General features: G+C 37.7%; 1 protein-coding gene across 1 annotated transcript in view; it reads right to left on the bottom strand.

The window, feature by feature from the left end:
• The window catches only part of pappaa (pregnancy-associated plasma protein A, pappalysin 1a), a 106375-nt gene that overhangs the window by 63496 nt on the left and 22576 nt on the right, over positions 1-20303 (bottom strand). The window contains exons 7-9 of the mRNA XM_041970559.1: positions 11325-11826; positions 4145-4273; positions 3912-4003 (exon numbers count right to left, since the gene is read on the bottom strand). Of these exons, the coding sequence (XP_041826493.1) occupies positions 3912-4003; positions 4145-4273; positions 11325-11826 (723 nt within the window). The remainder of the gene's footprint in view (positions 1-3911; positions 4004-4144; positions 4274-11324; positions 11827-20303) is intronic.

Raw genomic sequence — 20303 nt, forward strand, 5'->3', positions numbered from 1 at the left:
CAAAGAGCACAAGGGGTTCCAGAAGCATTGACTGTTCAAAGCCAGTGTGCATTAAATCAAGGCCATGTCCAAACAGAGACAAGTTAAGATGTATTCGCTTAAGCTTGTTTTATCATTTGGGTGTTTCAGTCACATGGAACCAGTGTTCTGGGATCCTGAAAACACTTGACATGTCTGAGAAATGCCACAGTGCAGATGATTTATCTTCATTTTAAAGAAAAAAAAAGTAAGGCTAAATGTTGATAATTACCTTAACCTTGGTTTTATTAAAGGAAAGGCGTCAACTAGAATTTATCATTTATGGTGAGAAGCAGCTGATGAGAGCATAAAACCAAGCATGGTTTCAACACGATGCAGACGGGGGGTCCACAGCTTTTTGGTAGTTGCATTAAGGGGGTCCTCAGGGAAAGTAAGTAGGGAACCACTGCTTTAGGTGACGGTTGGACTATATGACTAGGGCTTAAGTAAATCAAATAGCATTTGCTTTATGCTTCATATACACCTGTGTTTGTCATGGCATGGAGCCCTTCTTACAAACAGTCACCTAGATTTCAACTTTCATCACCTCCAGATATAAATCACCACAGCCATGAAAAGCTTATTCAAACTAATCTATGTTGCATCTTAGATTTGTGTATTTAGTGTCAGTTCTTCATCCACCTTTCTCTTTTACTCTCTAACAACCTGACATGCAGTCACTTTCGCACAACCAGACAGATGGACACAAGGTCCTCTCATTGTAGTGTCAGATGTCTGCTCAAAATGTCAGCTATGTCAGACTTTGACAGACTCACACATACACACACTTACAGACTAAGCAAGAGAACTGCAGTTGGTGGAAAAACAGCACAGCCAATGCAGTCATCCAGCAATCTGACAGGGATTAAGTGACCACTACAGTGAAGCGCATGCATGTGTGTCCATGCATGCCTGTTCAGTACATGCACTAACACAATACACACCATTGCAAATGAGGGGGGGGTTAAATGATTGTCAGCCGGCAGGGAGACAGGACAGGAAACCATTCATCTGTTCATAAAATGAAACGACTAACTTACAGTAGGAGAGGCCATTCACTCAGCTGTTTAAAATAAGATTACACTCAATCTTTTGAAAATAATGAATTCCAGATTTTTTCATACAAGAGGTCAAAGTGATTATTACATCCTCTGGTGTTTTATTACTATAAGAAATCCATGGCCTTGTTGAAGTACAGTAAGATGAGGTGCACCCAGATGTAGAATCTGTTCAATCACAGAGTCACTTCATCATCATCATCATCATCATCATCATCTTCATTATATTAACATCATGAAAAACATTAAACACAAGGCAAAAAAATAACGTTTTCCAATCACTATTTAAGTCTGTGATTGTATGCTATTTTTTTCTTAACGCAGATTTTGTGTAGAGGAGAGTAGAAAGAATTAAGTAGTTTGCTTTAGTTTGGTGTATGTTTTTTATCTTTAATGCAAATCAGGCATGCATTTGTTAATATTATACAGTTTTTACCTGGAAGTAGAAAATTCCAGGAAAACATAAATTGTATGAAATACTTTCTATTCTTTAAATTAGGGATCTCCAACTCCAAATGCAGCACAGTAGCTCACAAGGACTGGAGTTGGAAACTCCTGCTTTAAATGCTGCTTTATCAGAATAAAGTTTTTACATAACTTTTTTTGTTTAATTTCCATTTGTAAGTTTGTTTATTTGACACTGATTTACTAATTTATTAAGCATCTTACTTATAAAACCAGGGCTGAATTGTCCATTTAAGCAGATAAAGTACTGTTTAATAAAAAAAAAAAAAAGAAGCAATCATAAGATTGAAAAGTGGCACCGATAGCCCTTTCATTCCACCAGGGCCCTGTGATTGTGCCAGTTTTCTGAACCTAAATGTGAACCAGCCAGCACGATCAGAGCAAAATAAATAAATAAATAAAAGTTAGTTTGGAATCTGAAAAGTAGGTTCTCAACTGGAACCAAAAACTAGCGGCTCTTCTTTGTGATTCCACAGTGTCCTTATCAGTGGGTAAAGGCTGGGTTCACCTGAAAACCAGGCCAAATCATCAATAAGCTTAATAAAGTGAAGAAGGAATACTGAAACGGTAAAAAAAGAAGCTGGTTGTGACATTACGTGTCCATGGTTTGAGTTATTGGATAGCATGATGGACCATTGACCAGCAAACTAAGTAACAGGGGTGCAGAAATTAGTCACCACAGCAACTGAAGAAGCTGATCCAATACCATCACCCACTCATAGATCTTTCATAAATGTAGATGGTACGTTCTATACAGGACAAAAGTTAGCAGATAATCTATTTAATTTTTCTTCTGCGATTACTCTATACAGTAAGATCCTCCCACTTTGGTTCTGGTTAAACTGGTATGAACACAGACTGGTTTTAAGAGTCAGAACCAGAACAGTTTCTGTTTAAAGGCACTAAGAGATTTAAACTGCATGTGTTTAATTCCCGATGGCTGCATTTTGCTTAGATAAACTGACAACAAGTTTTATAAATAGTGTTGCCCATTAGCGAAAATGCTTTCTTTGGCTTCATGAAATAGATAATTTCAATGTATTGATCTGTTTTTGTGCTATATTATGCTGTGCTAGCTTGGTCCTGCAGTCAGATACTAGCAACTACAACAAGAGGCTGGATGTTGATTTGCTTGTATAATGAAATTGACAAAATCATTGCATATTCTGAACAAGGGGAATTTTTTTTTTTCACTTTGTCATACTTTCTTTTTACATATTTTTTTTATTAGTGACAGCAGGTTCCATAGCCTGTACACAAGATTTTAAGTAGCATCAGGCAATAAAAAAGTCAGTCAGAGCTTGACTTGGCCATTTAATTGGACCACTGTCCTTGTTTTTTAACATTTGTGGGCGGGGAAATGTGTTATTAGATCAAAGTATGCCCAGTCACAATGCTGTGGACTCTTGTAACTGTCGCCAAATTCATTACACAGATGTATTAAAAGTCGCTTGATGGTTATTTTATCAGAAGATGCTCCAGTTATTTAAAAAACGGATTTAATTAGATTTAATTCATAAAGAATGTTGTTCCAAGAGTAGAGAGACAAGCTCTGGAGTGAGTACCAATAATATTAGCAAAGGTTACCCTCGTATGGCTGCTGCTATTTTCTTTTCCCTCATCTGCTTCCATTCTTAAGAACTCCTCTTCCACCTTCTGTCTCAAATAAATAGAGATGGTTATCAAATGTAAATAATCAAAAAATAGAAATCAGCTGAATATTTGGCCTTGGTATGTATGAATAATAGCCAGTGTTTCCTTTATGTCTCAGACCATGATTGCTTAAATAATCAGATCTGATTAGAATCAGTATGACTTAACACACACATAACACACACTCAGATAACGGGTACTGAAAGGGATAACAGAAGTGAGGACTTGAGGGGAGTAACTTGAACAAAAATGTCTGTAGGCATCCTTTCCATAATGGTGTCAGGCACTTGGGATAACAACCGGAGTACATTAACTGTAAATATTAACTCTCTGACTTTACAGCTTTTCATTGTCACATTACAGCTGGTCCTGGTGTTTTTACTCCATCAGATGTCTTGTCCTTTTAACATTTCACAGCTACAGAACAGAATGAGAACAATTCCAGCAGGTTTTAATGTGTAACAGTAATGTGTACATTCAGTCATTCACAGCTACTGGTGCAGTTTACAGCAAACCTCCTCTCTTTGATGGAAGTAAACCAGATCCATTTCAGAAGTCAGGGGTTAAATACAGGATGTTGCTCAAAGATGCACTTAAGATAAACTAGCTCTCTGAGGTGCTTTCCATTTTTTCCCTCACAGCAACTGAGAGAAACAGACCAGCGACGGCAAGTGTTACTATTTTAACTTTGGTAAGAGTTTTGTTCATATCACTTACCAACACAGTTGAAGAAAGGTTCTTTCTTGCACCGACTAGAGCAGCCATCTCCATTCATGGAGTTCATATCATCACATTCTTCTCCTTTGGAGCTGAAATTACAGGAGACAGTACTTAGAAAGCATGCACACAGATGTACTGTAAAACTTACTTTAAACACAGTGACAATAGCTCATTAAACATCTCTGTACATCTTTAAACATTGTGATAACTTATGTGTGTGTGCTTGCTACCTCTGGATGCGTCCATCCCCACAGTAGGGTGCCCCAAGTTCATGCAACAGTGGTGGGGAGGGCTCACTCTCACTACGGCTGGAGATTGTTTGAATCTGGTAGGTATACACAACATGTGGTACCACATCCCTACATGGAAAGTAACAAAAATCAAGGTGAGTTCGTATTTCTGGGTAATCAAACATTAATAAAGTAGAAAAAATATCATACACCCAGAAAAAGACTCAGACCAGGCCTGCGGATAATGGATTGATGGCACTGCTGCTTTGTTTGCTGGTGTGTGTGTTTTTATTTTACATCTCTAGCCAGCTCACATAGAATAACATCTGTCTCAGTATACGCTTCCACACATCTACTCTCTCTCTGTTTCCTTATCGTAGTGATTTCAAGGAACCATTGTGATGAATACACAGAGGAGAGGAGAAATGCCAGTGGACTACTCACTTTGCTGGTGTAAGTCTTCACAATGGTTTCTTGAGTCACCAAACTAAGGAAGTCTGAAAAATAATGTCTAAAAGGAAAAGAAAAAAAGAGAGACAGAGAGAGAAAATCAAAACCATAAGCAAAAAAAAAAAAAAAGAAAAAAAAGAAGAAATCAAGGCTAAAAATGAGAAACCAATCATAAGCAAAGCAACAAATAAAAGGGATAGAAAACAAGGAAACAACTAAAGTGGGAAGTTAAGGATTGCTTTAATGGCAATAACTGGATTTATTATGTAAAACTGTTCCTTTCTATCATTTACCTTAACATTTTACTTTGATATGATTAATAAAAGCAATCAGTGATCCTAATGCCGCACATCAAATCTTCTGCTTTAATTGTTCAAAACAAGCACAAGCAAGAAGCTCAGGCAGGTTGGATGTTTCTTACAATTCATTCCATTCAAACCTTCCTTGTCTTTGCTTATAGTTTTAGTTTCTCACTTCGAGTTTTGATTAGTCATTTATAATTATAGTTCTTTTTTTCAATTTGATTTTAGTTCCATGTGGGTTCTCATCTTGCTCATGTTGTGGCATCATAAATCAGTTTCCACAGTCACATTGTGGGAATTTGACTTCCTTTTGGGGACAAAAGCAATTCCCATTTTATATAAATCTAGTCAAGTCAAATATTTGGGTGAGTATTTGACTTATGGTAAGGCTAACGTTAGGGTTAAGGTGAATCTCTAGAAAAATATTGTGAGTATGTGTAATTTCCTTTGAATTGATGGAGATGTGACTGTGTATGCATGTGTGCATGTGTGTGTGTGTGTGTGTGTGTGTGTGTGTGTGTGTGTGTGTGTGTGTGTGTGTGTGTGTGTGTGTGTGTGTGTGTGTGTGTGTGTGTCTAAATGCTCTTTGATAAACTGCTGAGACGCTGTGTGCTGTTTTCTTTGTGTGTGAGGGAATACCATATTTTTATGGAGTAACCATCACTGGATGATTGTAAATGCACTTGTAATGTGTTGCTATGCTAGGAGCTTGTTGTTATCAATATGATAATAAAAATATCTCAAATAAAATATTTCAAATGATATAACGTGATTTGATGGATGGACAGCAACAGATTAGTCGTAATTGTGCAAACATTATATCGGCTGATAGAATAGTGTTTAAAAAGATGGAAAAAAAATATGGATTTTAATGATCCAATAATCACTTTACTCAGTTTCTTTCATTGTAAAACTAACCTGACTAACCTCACTACGGATCAGGTTATACTACTCATATGTTTATCAGTGCATAAGAGGATGGAAATGCAGTATTGTGTGCTCATGTCATGGCTAATATTGATTACTTGTATCACAAAAATTAGGTATATGGGTGTGGAAAGGCATTAGTAAATAGGGGTAAATGGGACTGCTAGGTCAGAAATTGATTATTTAATGTAAACCATCAGCTATCATTGGGATGATTTTAGGGAAACTCTGAAATGTTTTAATTACAGAGATGATCAGGGGAGATTTTTGCAGACATGAAGAGCACTGCATATGTATTATACAAAGCAACTTACACATGCTGGGACATAAAACACATTATGGCATAGACACACACGGATGTGTACACCCTCCATATCATTAAATTTAGTCATAGACAACAAAATACTTGCCAAGCATGACCTTCAAACCTAAACAAAAGTGCACAGGCTAACACCTCTATTCCAGATACTGCCATATAATCCCCAGTGTGACTGCAATACACCACAGGAGCAAACACTCTTGCCAACTTGCTCTGGCCCAACAAACCCCAGGCCAAAGTCAGCAATTAAACCAAGAAAGCCTTTGAGTGATGTTCAGGAAAGCCTAAACCTTTGACAAAATCTAAGTTAGCATGTTTGATTACCAATGACTAACAAAAACAGATTTTTTTCAAACACATGTTCAACAGAAGGATGGATGTTTTTCAAAACCTTGTGCAAATACGTTGCACACATGAAAAATTATGTGGAAATAGAAATCTGTGCTTTTTCTCATTCCCAACTAACAAAAGTTTGCTGTGCTGTTTACAATCTAAAAACCAATGTACCCAAAGACCAACTGACAAAAGGATTTTTCTTGGCTTTATCAACACTAAATGCTTCTCATCTGTACAACAGTGTGTTCTGTTCTGCAATGTTGGGTCATGCTGGTGCAACTCCAATTACATTCAGACATGCTCCCGCTGATTGAATAACTTTAGCCTCTGAAGAAATCCAACTCTGACAAACTTTGACTTTAGAGCAAACACAAAAGACATGGAGAAAAGAACAAAACAGATGTTCCTTTGAGAGGACACATGATATATTGTATATTTAGGCATGTGATTTATTTTTCTTTGGTTTACCTTTATTGTTGGGGTTGTGTGACATACTTATGAATAGTTATTATCTTACCTGTAGCAGACAGGGGGAACACACTAACAGTTTGTAGAATTAGAGATGATTTCCTTAGTGAGAGCATCACTTTTGCATCAGACAGTTATTTCTGTCTCAGTATTTACCTATGATGCTGCACATCATTATATGCAGAGTAGCTAAACAACGCATATTGTTGATCATTGGTCGAGTCCGTCAGGAGCTGTGTCAGACATTGCATCTTCGTGCTTTTCCAAGATTTTCACACATTTGTACTGGCTCATTGCTGGAATAATTCTTAAAGCTGATCAGCAATAAGATACATTGCAGAGCTGCAATGTTTAGAATGTTATTCAAACCATATAGATAATGGAGATTTGGTGACCAGACACCAGAAAAATTACTGCTTTACTTGCCTGTTTGCATTTTCCTTTCCTTCAAATGTCTCTCACACTTGAGAATAATAGTGGTGCACCATTGATTTGCAGCCATATTTAGTCAAAAGCACTTAGAGGGAAAGTTAAGTTGAATGATTTGTCACTCCTATATGGTTTTAAGAATAAATGTTAAGGATATGTTCACCATCAAAGGCTGGCAAACGATGTCTTTGACATTGTTACTGTACCCTACAACTTTCCACTGCAAAAAGCCATTAAAGCCTCAGATCAGTCTCTGTAGTTTTAAATGTCCTGCCACTAAAAGTAATTTCTTCTTTTTCAGAAACATCAGCCAATTCGCACGACAAAGGCAGCAGAGCTTAGTAGTCCATCTCCAATGACTTCCCAAGAAGTCATGAGCTCAGATGCCATAAATCAGTTCCTGCTTAGGTCAGAGAGGCAACTTTGATGCTTTTATTGAACCTTAATTAAAAGTAAGTCTCTGTTCCAAGTCTCCTCTGGCATGTGCATCAAAATGTTTGGAAGCTTTCACAGAAAAATGACAGTAATTTAACTTTTGGTGTGTTTGTTGTTGTTGAGTAATCAGAAATATCCAAATCTGACAAAGAAAGGGAAAACATGTCCACTCCACAGCTTGTGTTTCACTTTCTGCACTGGGTTGAACATATTTTCCACAGTTGGGTATCCCAGTGCACCTTTGTTTCTGAAGGGTCAATAGTCCTGCTTCTCATAGTGTGATAACAACTGTTTAAACGTGGCTTTCAACCTGTTCCCAATTAGGTGCATGCTTGATTCCCCCTGACCTCACTCCAACTGGTCATGTTAAGTGCTGCCATTGGCAGCAGGGAAGAATGAAACTGAGCAAGCCATGCAGATGTAATACTAGTCTATGAATTTTCCATCCCATGGAGCACGATGAGTAGAATGTGTTAGAAAGAAGTATTGTTAATGACAGAGGCATTAATAAGCAATAAAAATGTGAAAGGATTTATGACCGATATCATCTTTGTCTCGTCTGATGTGGTTTCATCGTTTGATGTGCATGCAATAGATAACAATCAGCACCCATTCAACTTCCAACTATAACTGAATATGTAAAACATGTAACTGATTTGATTTAAAACTGACTGTACAAAGGACCTTACTCCTGTCACTGTGTTATATGATAAGATTTCATCATTAGTGCTTCTTTGTTCATCCGGACATTCTTCTCAAACCCCCTGTGGGGATGGAGGTTTTATCTGAGCTTTGCTCTTTAAGTTGGGTCCCGGAATATGCCTTCCAAAGATATTTTGATAGTACCAGGTGATTACACATAAAGGCATTTGAGGACAAATGTGCCATCCTTTAAGCGTAAGAAAAGCATCAGTGTGTCTGTGCTCATCAATGCTATCGCTGTCCTTACAGGTGTATGCACCAGGCTTATGGATATGGATGTGCTTCCATACTGTTGCTCCTCATTATTTTTGGCTGAAATGTCCCAGATGAGAAAAACAGATAAATATAAGTAAGATTTTTTTTTCCTACACTGAGCCTGCAAGACCCACAAACGAAGAAATCCTGCTTTTGCCAGTTTGACAGCCGCCAAGACATTGTTATGAAATTAAAATCACTGAATGCTGAGAAAGATGCTAGATGACACTACGAGTTAGTTTATTATTGATCCTTGCAACCAGCCACAGATTTCATGGCTCTCTTTTCTGAAAATGCATCCACATGGTGCACTCATTTTTATATGCAAAAAGTGACAGGCATTGTTGTGTAATTAATGCAAACAGAAAGCTTGAAAAAGAAAATGAAAATTTAGTTTAGTTACTTACTTAGTTTCTCAGATCACTGAGTGGGAAAGACAACATTAGAAAGTTGCAAAATTGTGAGACACAACTCCTCCCCCAATCCTGCCATCAGAACATTGTGAGCGGAGGATGATTGAAACAATTGTTCCATGTTGTCACAATAACTTCTGGTGGAACATACTGGTTTCATTTCTGGATGCTCAACCACGAAAAGCGTAAAACTGAAAATAATTCTGATATTTTGCTTAAAAACATGTCCACCTAAAAGAAATGGAAGGAGCACATAATGGGAAGGACTTGTGCAAAACAGGAATAGAGTTTGATTATGGAGGGGTGTGTGAGATACTAGTGATGTTCTGGGAGATATCCTGTTGTCTCTTTTGCCTGGGAGGTCTCGCTTCATACTTTCTTGACCCCCTAATGTCTCCTTCATCACCCACTGCCACCCACCCCCATCCCCTTCCCAAGCCAAGTAATAATTTACCCCCTACTGATACAACCTCCCACCCTGCATCTCCTCTTCACCCTTCTTATTCTCCACCATAATTTACTCTGTCACCCTGACCTCCCAGCCGTTAGCCATTCCAAACAAACCACCACTCATGGATGGAGCCAAATGAGCCAAGATGTCAACCATTCTTCTTGTTGTTTGCCCCAGCTCAGATGAAGGCCAGTGGCCTGACAGCAAGAGGTCACTCACGCCCATCCCACACCCTCTCTATCCAACCCCCTGGTAACAAACTGCAAGAAGAAGTAACTTTCTGTGTGGTCAACAAAAGCTTTTCAGCAGCTGGACCCCAGTGATCAAACAGGGCACTTTATATTGGATTTGTGGCAGGCTTAAAACATCTGGGTGAATTTACATCACAGAATATAACATCTTTGGGAGATTTCTGACCAGCTTGACTTATCTTTTCTCTTACAAAAATATTTGTTGAATAATTACATAGTAGTTCTGTGGAGTGGAGCCTGTTTTCATTTCACTTAATCAGTTTGAATGATGGCATGATATGCAAACAGTCACCAGATTTGAGACACTGCCAGTGCCCCTGGATCAACATCATACGATAGATATCAAAGATAATGAGGGTGACGCAAAACAAGTTAAATATCCTATTGAGTTATTTTCTCACATTTGTTTGTTTTTACTTGTTTAAAATAAGTTTTAGAAATTCTGTTTTCTTTGGGGGACTTTTTTTGGGGTAGGGGGGGTGAATGGTTGACAAAAACATGTTTTTTTACTGAAATTCTTTGACCATCCAACACAGACAAGATCTCACATGTTCTCAGAAGAAAAAAAAATAGACAGCCACTGCCACTGACCACTACCACTGGAATGCAACCACAGCTAGTGAAATATACCACAGCAGTAAAACTACCTACAGTACATCAATAGCCACTGAAGTGTGCCAAAACCTCCAAATAAATATATCCCTACTGTAGGCACCCTCACACAGATCCTGCCATTCAACCAGGAAGTTGTGCACAGATGCATTATGGAATTTAGATGTCATCACTTCATCTTGCATAACACACAAACACACCCTTTCACCTCTTATCTTGCACTTTCCTTCTCATGTGAACCCCGCAGACAGAGAGAGAGTGGGATGGTATAACATGCAGCAGTGCCATGTATAGCACATTTTCATCAAGTCAGCACATTCCATGTAAGCAAAGCACTAAATTCTCACCACAGTGTGCAGATAATACCTTCAACGACTCATCTATTTGCCCTTGCTTCATGGAACATAGGAAAAAACAAATGTGGGCAACAACTGACCTGTGACTTAGGAAACAAATGTTGGGCAACAGATTTGAAACTGTAGCAGCAGCAGTGGCTTGCTAGAGGTCCAGGGGGTATTGGAAAGGATATCTGGTATAACGTAAACATATTTTTGTGGATAGTTTCCACAGATAAATATACACATTTTACTGGCATGTCTGAAAAATGCTAATTACCTCACATTAAACCGGGAAGCCTAACCACTTAGCAACTCTCTACTTCTAGGAATAAACACTTTGTCAGAAAAAAAACTTAGAATAAACTGTATGACTTCTACATTTTAAAAGGAAGAAAAGCAGATTGGTTGTTTCTCACCTTAAGAATATAAAGCAGAGTTTACTTTGTGGAGCTAATTCAATGGCAGTTGATATTCACCTACCAATTGACTTACCTGTCTGTATATCGGCGGATTGGTTCATTCAACATCAGTCCATGAGGTGCATGGGTGAAGGCTGGTTGCCGCAACAGGCGGTAGCGCAGTGGTTGACAATGCCTGCAAAGAATGCAGTCTGGCTTGGAGGCCAAGAGAGTGGCATCAATCTCCAGGTGTTGCTCCATAGTGTAAAACTGTACCCCATACACCTCTTCTTCTACATCCAGCTTCATAGTCAGTGGGGTGTCACAAAAAACATTACTGGGGCCCAGTGAAATGTTGCCCCCACCGACAGTCAGTAGCAAGATGTTATGGATAGCAGGCAGCGCTGTTTCCTCAGGGCTGAAAAATGTGACCCACACGGTCAAGGAGTCAGGTACCAGCGGGTAGGGGAACTCTAGTTGAAGCATGCAGCCCTGGTCAGGGCACTCCGACAGGCCAACAACACCTTGCTCAATCCCTGCATTGGGGCTCCACGTGCGCACACTTGGTTCACATGCCTGCTCCACATCTGGAGGGCCTGTGGGATAAGATTACAAAACAGACAGTATGTAAACAACACACAGGCTTCAAAAAATCACATCCATTAGAACATTATTTCAGCCAGTTCCTACTTATGAGTCATCACTGTTGAATGACATTAAAGATGTGTGATGATTAAAACAAATATCCTGCAGTTGGATTCATTTGAAAATTCAGATTTTGCTTTTTTTTCTGTTTGTTTTTTGTTTGTTTTTTTTCATGTGCATGCATGATGGTCTTTTTAAGCTAAATTTTAAATGCTAACAGCGAATTTGTGACCGCTGGCAGATACAGAACTTGCATCAGGGATGTTTTCTGGTATATCTGCAGGTCTTGCGACATCAAGGTTGAGGTGAAACTGAGGGTTCATTGTGAGTCCATCTGCAGAGGAAAGGCAGAGCTGAGGTGTGTACCTTCTGAGAGGGGCCCTGTTAAGGGTTCTCACTTCAGCGCAGTCATTACAACCTCAAACAGTCACACTCCAGCCATATTTGGAGTCCACACACAGCTAACTCGCATTATCCCAAGTGACGTACACTAACATTCATCAAGCACTTTTAGAAGCCAGCAAGCAGCAGACACTATGTTCTCCCTCGATTTCCTTTTGTGCAATTCCAAGCTGGCAACCAGCGAAGCCATTTGCTAACCTCATTTCTGGGCACCGTGCAAAATTCCAGTGTTTAATCAAGTGAGGACTGAATATAGTTTCCAAGCCACATTATCTCAACACATTTATTATTGTACTGTAAGTGTGTGTGTGGCCAGAGTGAAGGTGAATTAAAGAAAGGGAAAGAGAGTTAGGGAAAACAAGAAAAGAAAGTGAAAGGGGGAAGGCTGGAAGAGAATGAACTAAGGTGCTCCAGGAGTTTGGCTTTGTTCAATTTATTCAGTCCTGGCTTTCTTCGTAAATTTTCATTGAGTTCACAGGGAAAGGAGTTGCAGCCACTGAAAATATTTTGTAATGTCAGCTGTTATGATGGGCCTCACTCCTGCTCTGGCACTGTAGTTAATGTTGTTGGAGATTTAAGAGGAGGCAGAGTAGGGGTGTCATCCATTGTGCAACCCAAGGCTAAATAAATTGTATTACAGCCAAGAGAGGATATATCTATGACTGATAATTCAATCTGCAAGTGTAACGGATTTGGACAAATATCAAAAGCACAATGATTTGTGTGTATTATACACTTCCTTATGGAAGAAATTCCCAGCTGAGACCAGTCATCAAAATTTACTATGAAAGGATAAAAGCAGGTTTTTATATCATTGTCAAGGACACAAGATGCCCTAAAAGTAAAATCACATATTTTCTCATCTAAAATGTCTCCTTCATACATTCCTTACAGACAAAAGAGGCATGAAGGTGAGTGAAATATAAAGATGCTAGCCTTGACAATGAACCATTCACGCTAGAATGAGTCTGGAAACCAAAAACAACCCATTTAGAAAGTGCATATTGGACATCATTACAATATATCAGGCATTGAACTCTTGAAGTGTGTGATCTATGCTATCAGCGCAATAACAAGTAGTTGCAGGTTTTGTGAGTTGTTGTGGAGTAAAGATTTAGATGAACGTTACAGTGGAGCTTTGCAAACATCTAGATGTTTTAGCATTTTGCTGCTAATTGGAGGCGGTCTAAGAAATATTTGAGGTATGGGCTCCTCTTGACTGTGTTGGTCTTTAGCTTTGTTCTGTGGTGGTAAAGACAGATGTGTGTCTGAGTGTTTAACATAGATTGTCCAGTGGAGCTGTTTTCTAACCTTTTCACCTGTGTGTCTTTGTTGTATTTATAATTTTTCTCTGTGTTATTTTGTCATTTTGTTTTTGTTTTAAAATCAGTACTGCATTTACATTTAAAAGATGGCCATCTGCTGGCACTGAGGGTAATATAGGTCAATACCTTTATGAAAGTATAAAAAACATTTCTAAATTTATTCTGGAATTTATATTTGGATTTCATTTCAATATAATTTTTGATGGTGCATTTAAAATCAACCGGTTGTCACTGCATGTTGAAAACTAATGCAAATGAGAAGGCATCAGTATGAGATGGAGCAACAACAGGAATCTACGATCAAAACTGTGTAACAACTGGTACAACCCAGCATTGTTTCCTAATGGTTTGAGATTTGTTGCCAGCAGTAAAGTCCAACGGAGTGATGGATGTGTTTAAATTCAGATGCCATAACACATCGCAATGAAATGGATTGATGAAAAGATTGATGAATGATGAAATCAGGAAGTTTAAAATAGCAGCGATTTATCAAATTTCTTTGAAGTGATCAGCTAAACAGTAGAAATGTTATGTTAATGAAAACTTATTTTCTAGGAAGCATATGTAAGCATGATATATACATACATATATATATATATATATATATATATATATATATATATATATATATATGTATATATATATAGAACTCTATATAACTTTTATAAAAGTTGAGCTGCATTTTTCCCAGACCCATTTTGTTAGCATCATTGTGTAGTTTGTTACAAATGGATAGGTGTCATTTCTTATTCAAGCTTTTATTTTCAGCCCTTCTCAAACATTCTCTTCATACTTTAACTTATACAAGCCTATTAAAACTAGTTAAATGTACCAATAATTTATCATTCTCATGCAAGAAAAAATACTTTTTGAGATATTGTAAGGACATAAGCTAAAAGATTAAACCGTTGAAGCATAAGTCTTGAATAGCTGCTGGTGCAGGACCAGTACCATCCATGCTCTGGAGGATCACACTAATCCAAGAAAAGTCCAGAGAGCGGGATGAATAAACAGACAGGGATATGTCCGGGCATGCACACTTTATGCTTTCTAAGAAGTGTCTGGGTCTGGCTCTCACTATCTATGACTCACTGTCACACACTGTTACACACTTCCTCATTTAGAAGGCATACATCAACCCCCTCCAACCCTTTAGCTTTGACATACACACAAACAGAGAGACACTTTGCAGACACACTTAACGCCCTTTATAAAGCCGACTGACACTAGTGCTCGCGAATCAATGTCACGTCACGTTAACACTCCATGAAACATTGATAACAGAGATAGAAACTCAGCTATCTTGTAAAATCATTGTGTAGGGATGGTGAATGGTACACAGTTCCAAGAATTGAATGTAAAGATGTATTCCTCTGTAGTTGACCTGTATTTTTTTATTAAGATACCTTAAACAATAACTTGGTGAGTATCAAAGGGAGGGATGACCAATATGCTTTGTCTAATTCCAGAAGAAAGGATGACAAAAGCCTCTTTCTTTGATCACTTTCTACATTTGCATTCAACGCTGCCAATCGTGTGACAGAAATGAAAGACAGTGAATGATAAATTCAACAAAAGGAAGCCAAGGTGTCAAGGAAGGCTAACAATTTCATTAACACTGCTCACTTTAATATAGCCTAATTGGTTCAACCATATATTAACATGAAGGAGGAGAATATTGTTGTATGTTGGAGGTTGTAAATACAAACAAATGTTCCTTCATGGTGACTCAAAAAATGCATACAAAAGTGGACATACCATCCTGGACCTCTTCACTTCCATCTACATACACTGCTGTTTTTAATCAATCCAGGATCCTCCCTTGTTAATTTTGCTAACCACATGCAATTTTCTTAACTATCTTGGGTGGTTTCAACCACTCCCAATCTCTTACCCCCTCCCGAAATCTATATCAGTGTGAGTTTTTTCTCTTTTTCTTTTCATTATTGTTTGTTACGCCAGACAGTATTTCTCCTAGGCATAGATTTGCAAAGATTTATGAGAGGAATGCTGGTTCAGTATTTCCCAGTCAAGTTGCGTGAAAAGACAGCACACAATCCTAAACAGGTGCCATGAATACTAATAAACACAAGTCGACAAACACAGGAATGTCACAAATACGGGTATTAGCATCCTAAACTTCTAATACAAATAGATTCCAATAGCTAATATTCCATTACTTTGTTTGGCAGTATTTGCAGAGTCCGTAGTTTGTCGGAATGTCCAGTAGAAGTAAATGCTGGACACATATATCACAGCAGGACGGCAGCTGTGGTATCCAGTGAGAAGCTGGCCCAAGCAGAGCTTATAGAGAAAGAGGAGCTGCCTCTAACAGGGACCCATTCCAAGAGGGAAAATAGAGTACAATTTACTCACACAGCATATTAGACAAGTCCAGACTTGCCTCTGGTACACACATTAAAGCCATTATATCCAGTGTAAGGTGAGGTTTATTAATTTTCAAACCTATATATTACTTTTTCCTATTTCTGTTAATATTTTGTTTTAGTACTGACATCCCATTTGCAGTGTGATTCACCATCCACTGGGAAAGTGCATTTTATTTGACCATAAAACTGACTCAGTACTACTAATGGCTCCTTTTAAAATTGATTTCAGGCCCAATAAGTAAAGAAAGGTGTGTGGAAGTAAATTTTTATCAGAAGCATTTAGTGCATCACTGGCTGGCAGAATTGTTTTCAAGCAAACTTTAAAAAGAGAGATTTGCCACTAATTCTGGCATTTTGCTAAGATAGTATTGGGGATTTGACTTTGAGTATATTCTGTGGAAAAGCAGTCAAAAGATGTACTTAGTGAAGATGACCACTTAGTTACCAGTTAGTTGCTACACCATTTCAACAGTACAACAGCTTAAAAGACTTGATGAAAAGTCGATTTTTAAACACTGTTGTCTGGAATTAAACATCTTGGTTGAGTGAGGTTATCCAACAATGCAGCTGTTTGTTTATTCCGAACCATTTCAGATCAGTCTGTTCTGCTGTTTCATGTGATATGAATCTTTCACAGCAAAAATCTGGATAAAAACAAGATGATTTTTATCAAATTAAAATCAGAAAGGATCTTATTTAATCCATTAGTAAATATCAAACAAACTTTAGAGAACTGAGGATTGTATGTGTGTTTGATTTTACAATATTGGCATCTTTGCTTCATTTAATATGGTCTATATTAAAGTCCAAAGAAAGGATTATGTTGATGATGATCATATTTATAACAAAACACATAAAACAGATTTTTGGTTGCATTAAATATTTGTTGGTCAGTGCATTTTTCAAACCTTTGTATTTAGTTTCACTGTATTAATAACAAGGACGGCCATGAGGTAAACTGGGAGCTTCCGGTCCTCAACATGCTGCCTACCAAGTGAGAAAGTAATTTATTGTATGTAATTTATGAGTATTATGAATTATATCATTGTACTATGCTGTAGTTTTACTGTAATGATTCATTTTCTCCTCTTTATTGGTTAAATATTTTTTTTATTCATAGCTTTGGGACTTTTTTGGGTCTTTTAAAAGACGTCTAAGATATTGTTGATACTTTCTCTTCTTTTCACAGATGGGTCTGTTTAAATTCAAAGGTTTATTTTTGCATATAATTATGAACGTCATATATTGTGTGAAAACAGCAAAAGCAATGGTTAGATTCTATATAGTTGTTGGTACTTCAGCTCCAACTGATAAGATTTTTAAAAAAAAAACATCACTTGAATATTTTCTTCTCTGACCGCTTTAGATGCACCTCTTCAACTGCCTAACACAAATAACTAATCAGCCAATCAAATGACAGCAATTCCGTGCAATTAGGCATGAACACATGGTGAAGAAGACTTGCTGAAGTTCAAAGTGGAAATCAGAACAGGATTTAAGTGACTTTGAATCTTGTTGGTGTCAGATGTCATGTCAGCATTGTATTAACATTTCAGGTCTGAGTATTTCAGAAACTGCTGAACTACTTGGATTTTTTCACACAACCATTTCTAGGGTTTACAGAGAATTGTCCAAAAGTTATCCAGTGAGGGGCATCTGTGACTGGTTGAAGATGATAGAAAGGCAACAGCTGCGTTTCCATCACCCCTAGAATTGTGCAAAAGCTAAATATCGCAATAAAAACTTGCTAATGGAAACACATTTAAAAAAAAAGTTTCAAATATTGCTAAAAAGTTTTTATGCTCTCATGAGGTGGTTTGTCAGACGTGTCGATATAAAAGTATATCAAAAAAGTGTAATGGAAACACTTTTTTCGCATTTGTGACGTGGGAGGTCACGTGACCAGTTCATTTTCAAGTAAAGATGGTGCAAGATGTATAGACAGAGGAGGAGATGGAAAATGTTTTACAAATAATTAAAGAGAAAAATACAACTGTCACCATGAAAGCGAACAACAGCGAAATGCAGAGTTTTAGGAGGAATTAGAAATCTCCTTCCTCCTCAAAGTGGAGTCTCACGGGATGAGATTTTATGAGAATTACAGCTTATGTGCTAAACAGCATTCAGTGAAAACACCTGCAAATCGCAATTGTACTTTGTTGAAGTTTTAGAAATACTGTTTTTATTTTGCAAAAAACTGTAATGGTAACACACATGGTAACTCAAAAAATCACTTTTTACAACCAAGGTGAGCACAACATGTTGAGAGATAGTAGCATCAGAATTTAGTATAAACAACATAAAAGCATGGATCCATCCTACTGGTAAGGCTGGTGGTATAATGGCCTCTTACTATCAACTGAGAGTTGTTTAACCACCACAGCCTTCCTAAGTAATGTTGTCAATCATGTTCATCCCTTTATGATTACAGTGTAACCATGTTACAGAGCTCATGGCTGTACTCCAAGGGCCTGCAGTCACCAGGTCTCAATCCAATACAGCACCTTCAGGATGCAGAGGAATGGGAGATACAAATCATGGATGTTTAGTCAACTAACACATTAATGCTATCCTGTCAATATGTACCAACATCTCTGAGGAATGTTTCCCATCCCTTGTTGAAGCTATGCTACCAAGAATTAAGCCAGTCCTAAAAATTGGGGGTCCAGACCTGATAAAGTGTAGCTAAAAAAGTGGGAAGTGAGTGTATGTTTATTTAGAATATTATTTTCACTGGTCCTTTATGGGAGCAAGTACAATGCATTCACATTTTGGGCTGTATGCTTAAAATGTTGAGGCAGGTGTTTATTGATAATGTTTTACTCGCCCACATACTGTAAGCAAAAGATATCCTAACTTGATTTATATAAATTTTTCTCAAAATGAGACAGTGGAGTGGAAGACGTTAGGTATCCAACACCACTGATCTACATTCGCAGCAGACAACATCATTACTCACAATCTAAAACTCATTTGCATTAAGGTAACAGAAAGAAAATGGGTATGTACTATAACTAGACAGGTGTTTCCACTGTTAGTGCAGTTTGTTTATGTATGTGCATTTAATTTATGCCAGATGGTGTTTGTTAAAATGTGTGCATTCATGCAGTTATGTTGCAGTGTCGAAGCTCAGCTCACTGTTGACTAGCTCAGCTCAACTCAACCTTATAATGATTTGATGGAGAGGTGGTGCATGGGCAAAAATAGCACGCGTTAAATGTTGGTGAGGATCTGGAATTTTTTTCATAATTAAGTCACACCAGCAGCTTGTGAGCAGGCAGAGTACTCAGCTGCTTGGGGATCCAGGTCCCTGAGGGCCTAACTCCCTTCCCCCTTTAAACAACAAATTTGTTTAGGCAATTTGCAACGACAGCAAAAAATACAAAAAAAAAACAAAAAAACACCAGCATAGCTTATGCGTGCAAAAAGCAGAGATAGCCATTGTGTTCACAATCATTGCTGTAAGATGATGTTTTGAAGCCTTAAGTTCAGTATTTGGCTTGATTGGACATAAAAAAAATGAAGAAAAAAAAACTTTATTTGAGTCCAATTAGCCTCTTATTTATGGAACTTGTTTTTAAAACAAACACCAGCCACTACTGATTTCACTTTCGTGCCTTTTAGGTCAGACATAACTTGCACTATACTAACTTCTGGGTCCAACACAGAGCTTAGGGAAGAGAAATAGGTACTTTTAACAACTTCCAGTAGACTTGATTTGCATTGTATTATGTCCTTCACAACATTTTGCCCATTGAGTGTCATTATTTCATTGTGTTTTAGTCTCCTTCTTTTCATTGTGTGCAAGCTCTATTAGCTATTAGGATAATGATAGGAATAATAAAGACATTTTAGGTGTTATATTTTCCCTTTCCTTCTATTCCCTTTAAGGGTATATAACATTTCCATTTTTGTTTTAAATTTCTTCACAGACTTTTATAAAGATAAGTGAAAATTGTGGAAAAACTGTAGCCTTGTCTTTTAAGGTTAAGCTTTTGCAATTGTTGCTGGATGTGGTTTTTGCATTGTTTTGTTCTAAAATGTATGGACATCCCCGGAAAGGACAGTATATGTTGCACTAAAGTCTCATTGCGCTTTTCTGCAATAATACTGCCATTACAGGAGTGTAAATCTCTGCAAAGTGCACTGAAAAACGCCCATACCATCATTGACCCAGTCTTTTAGACCAACAAAAGTCTGGATTGTTTCTTTCATCTTTGGTTAAGAACAAACAATTTCCATTTCTTTCAAAGAAGATCTGGAATACTGATTTGTCTCTCCACGGGGAAACATCTGACTACAGGAGGCACA

Source organism: Melanotaenia boesemani, chromosome 19 (genome assembly GCF_017639745.1).
Source record: "Melanotaenia boesemani isolate fMelBoe1 chromosome 19, fMelBoe1.pri, whole genome shotgun sequence".
In the NCBI taxonomy this organism is placed as follows: Eukaryota; Metazoa; Chordata; class Actinopteri; order Atheriniformes; family Melanotaeniidae; genus Melanotaenia; species Melanotaenia boesemani.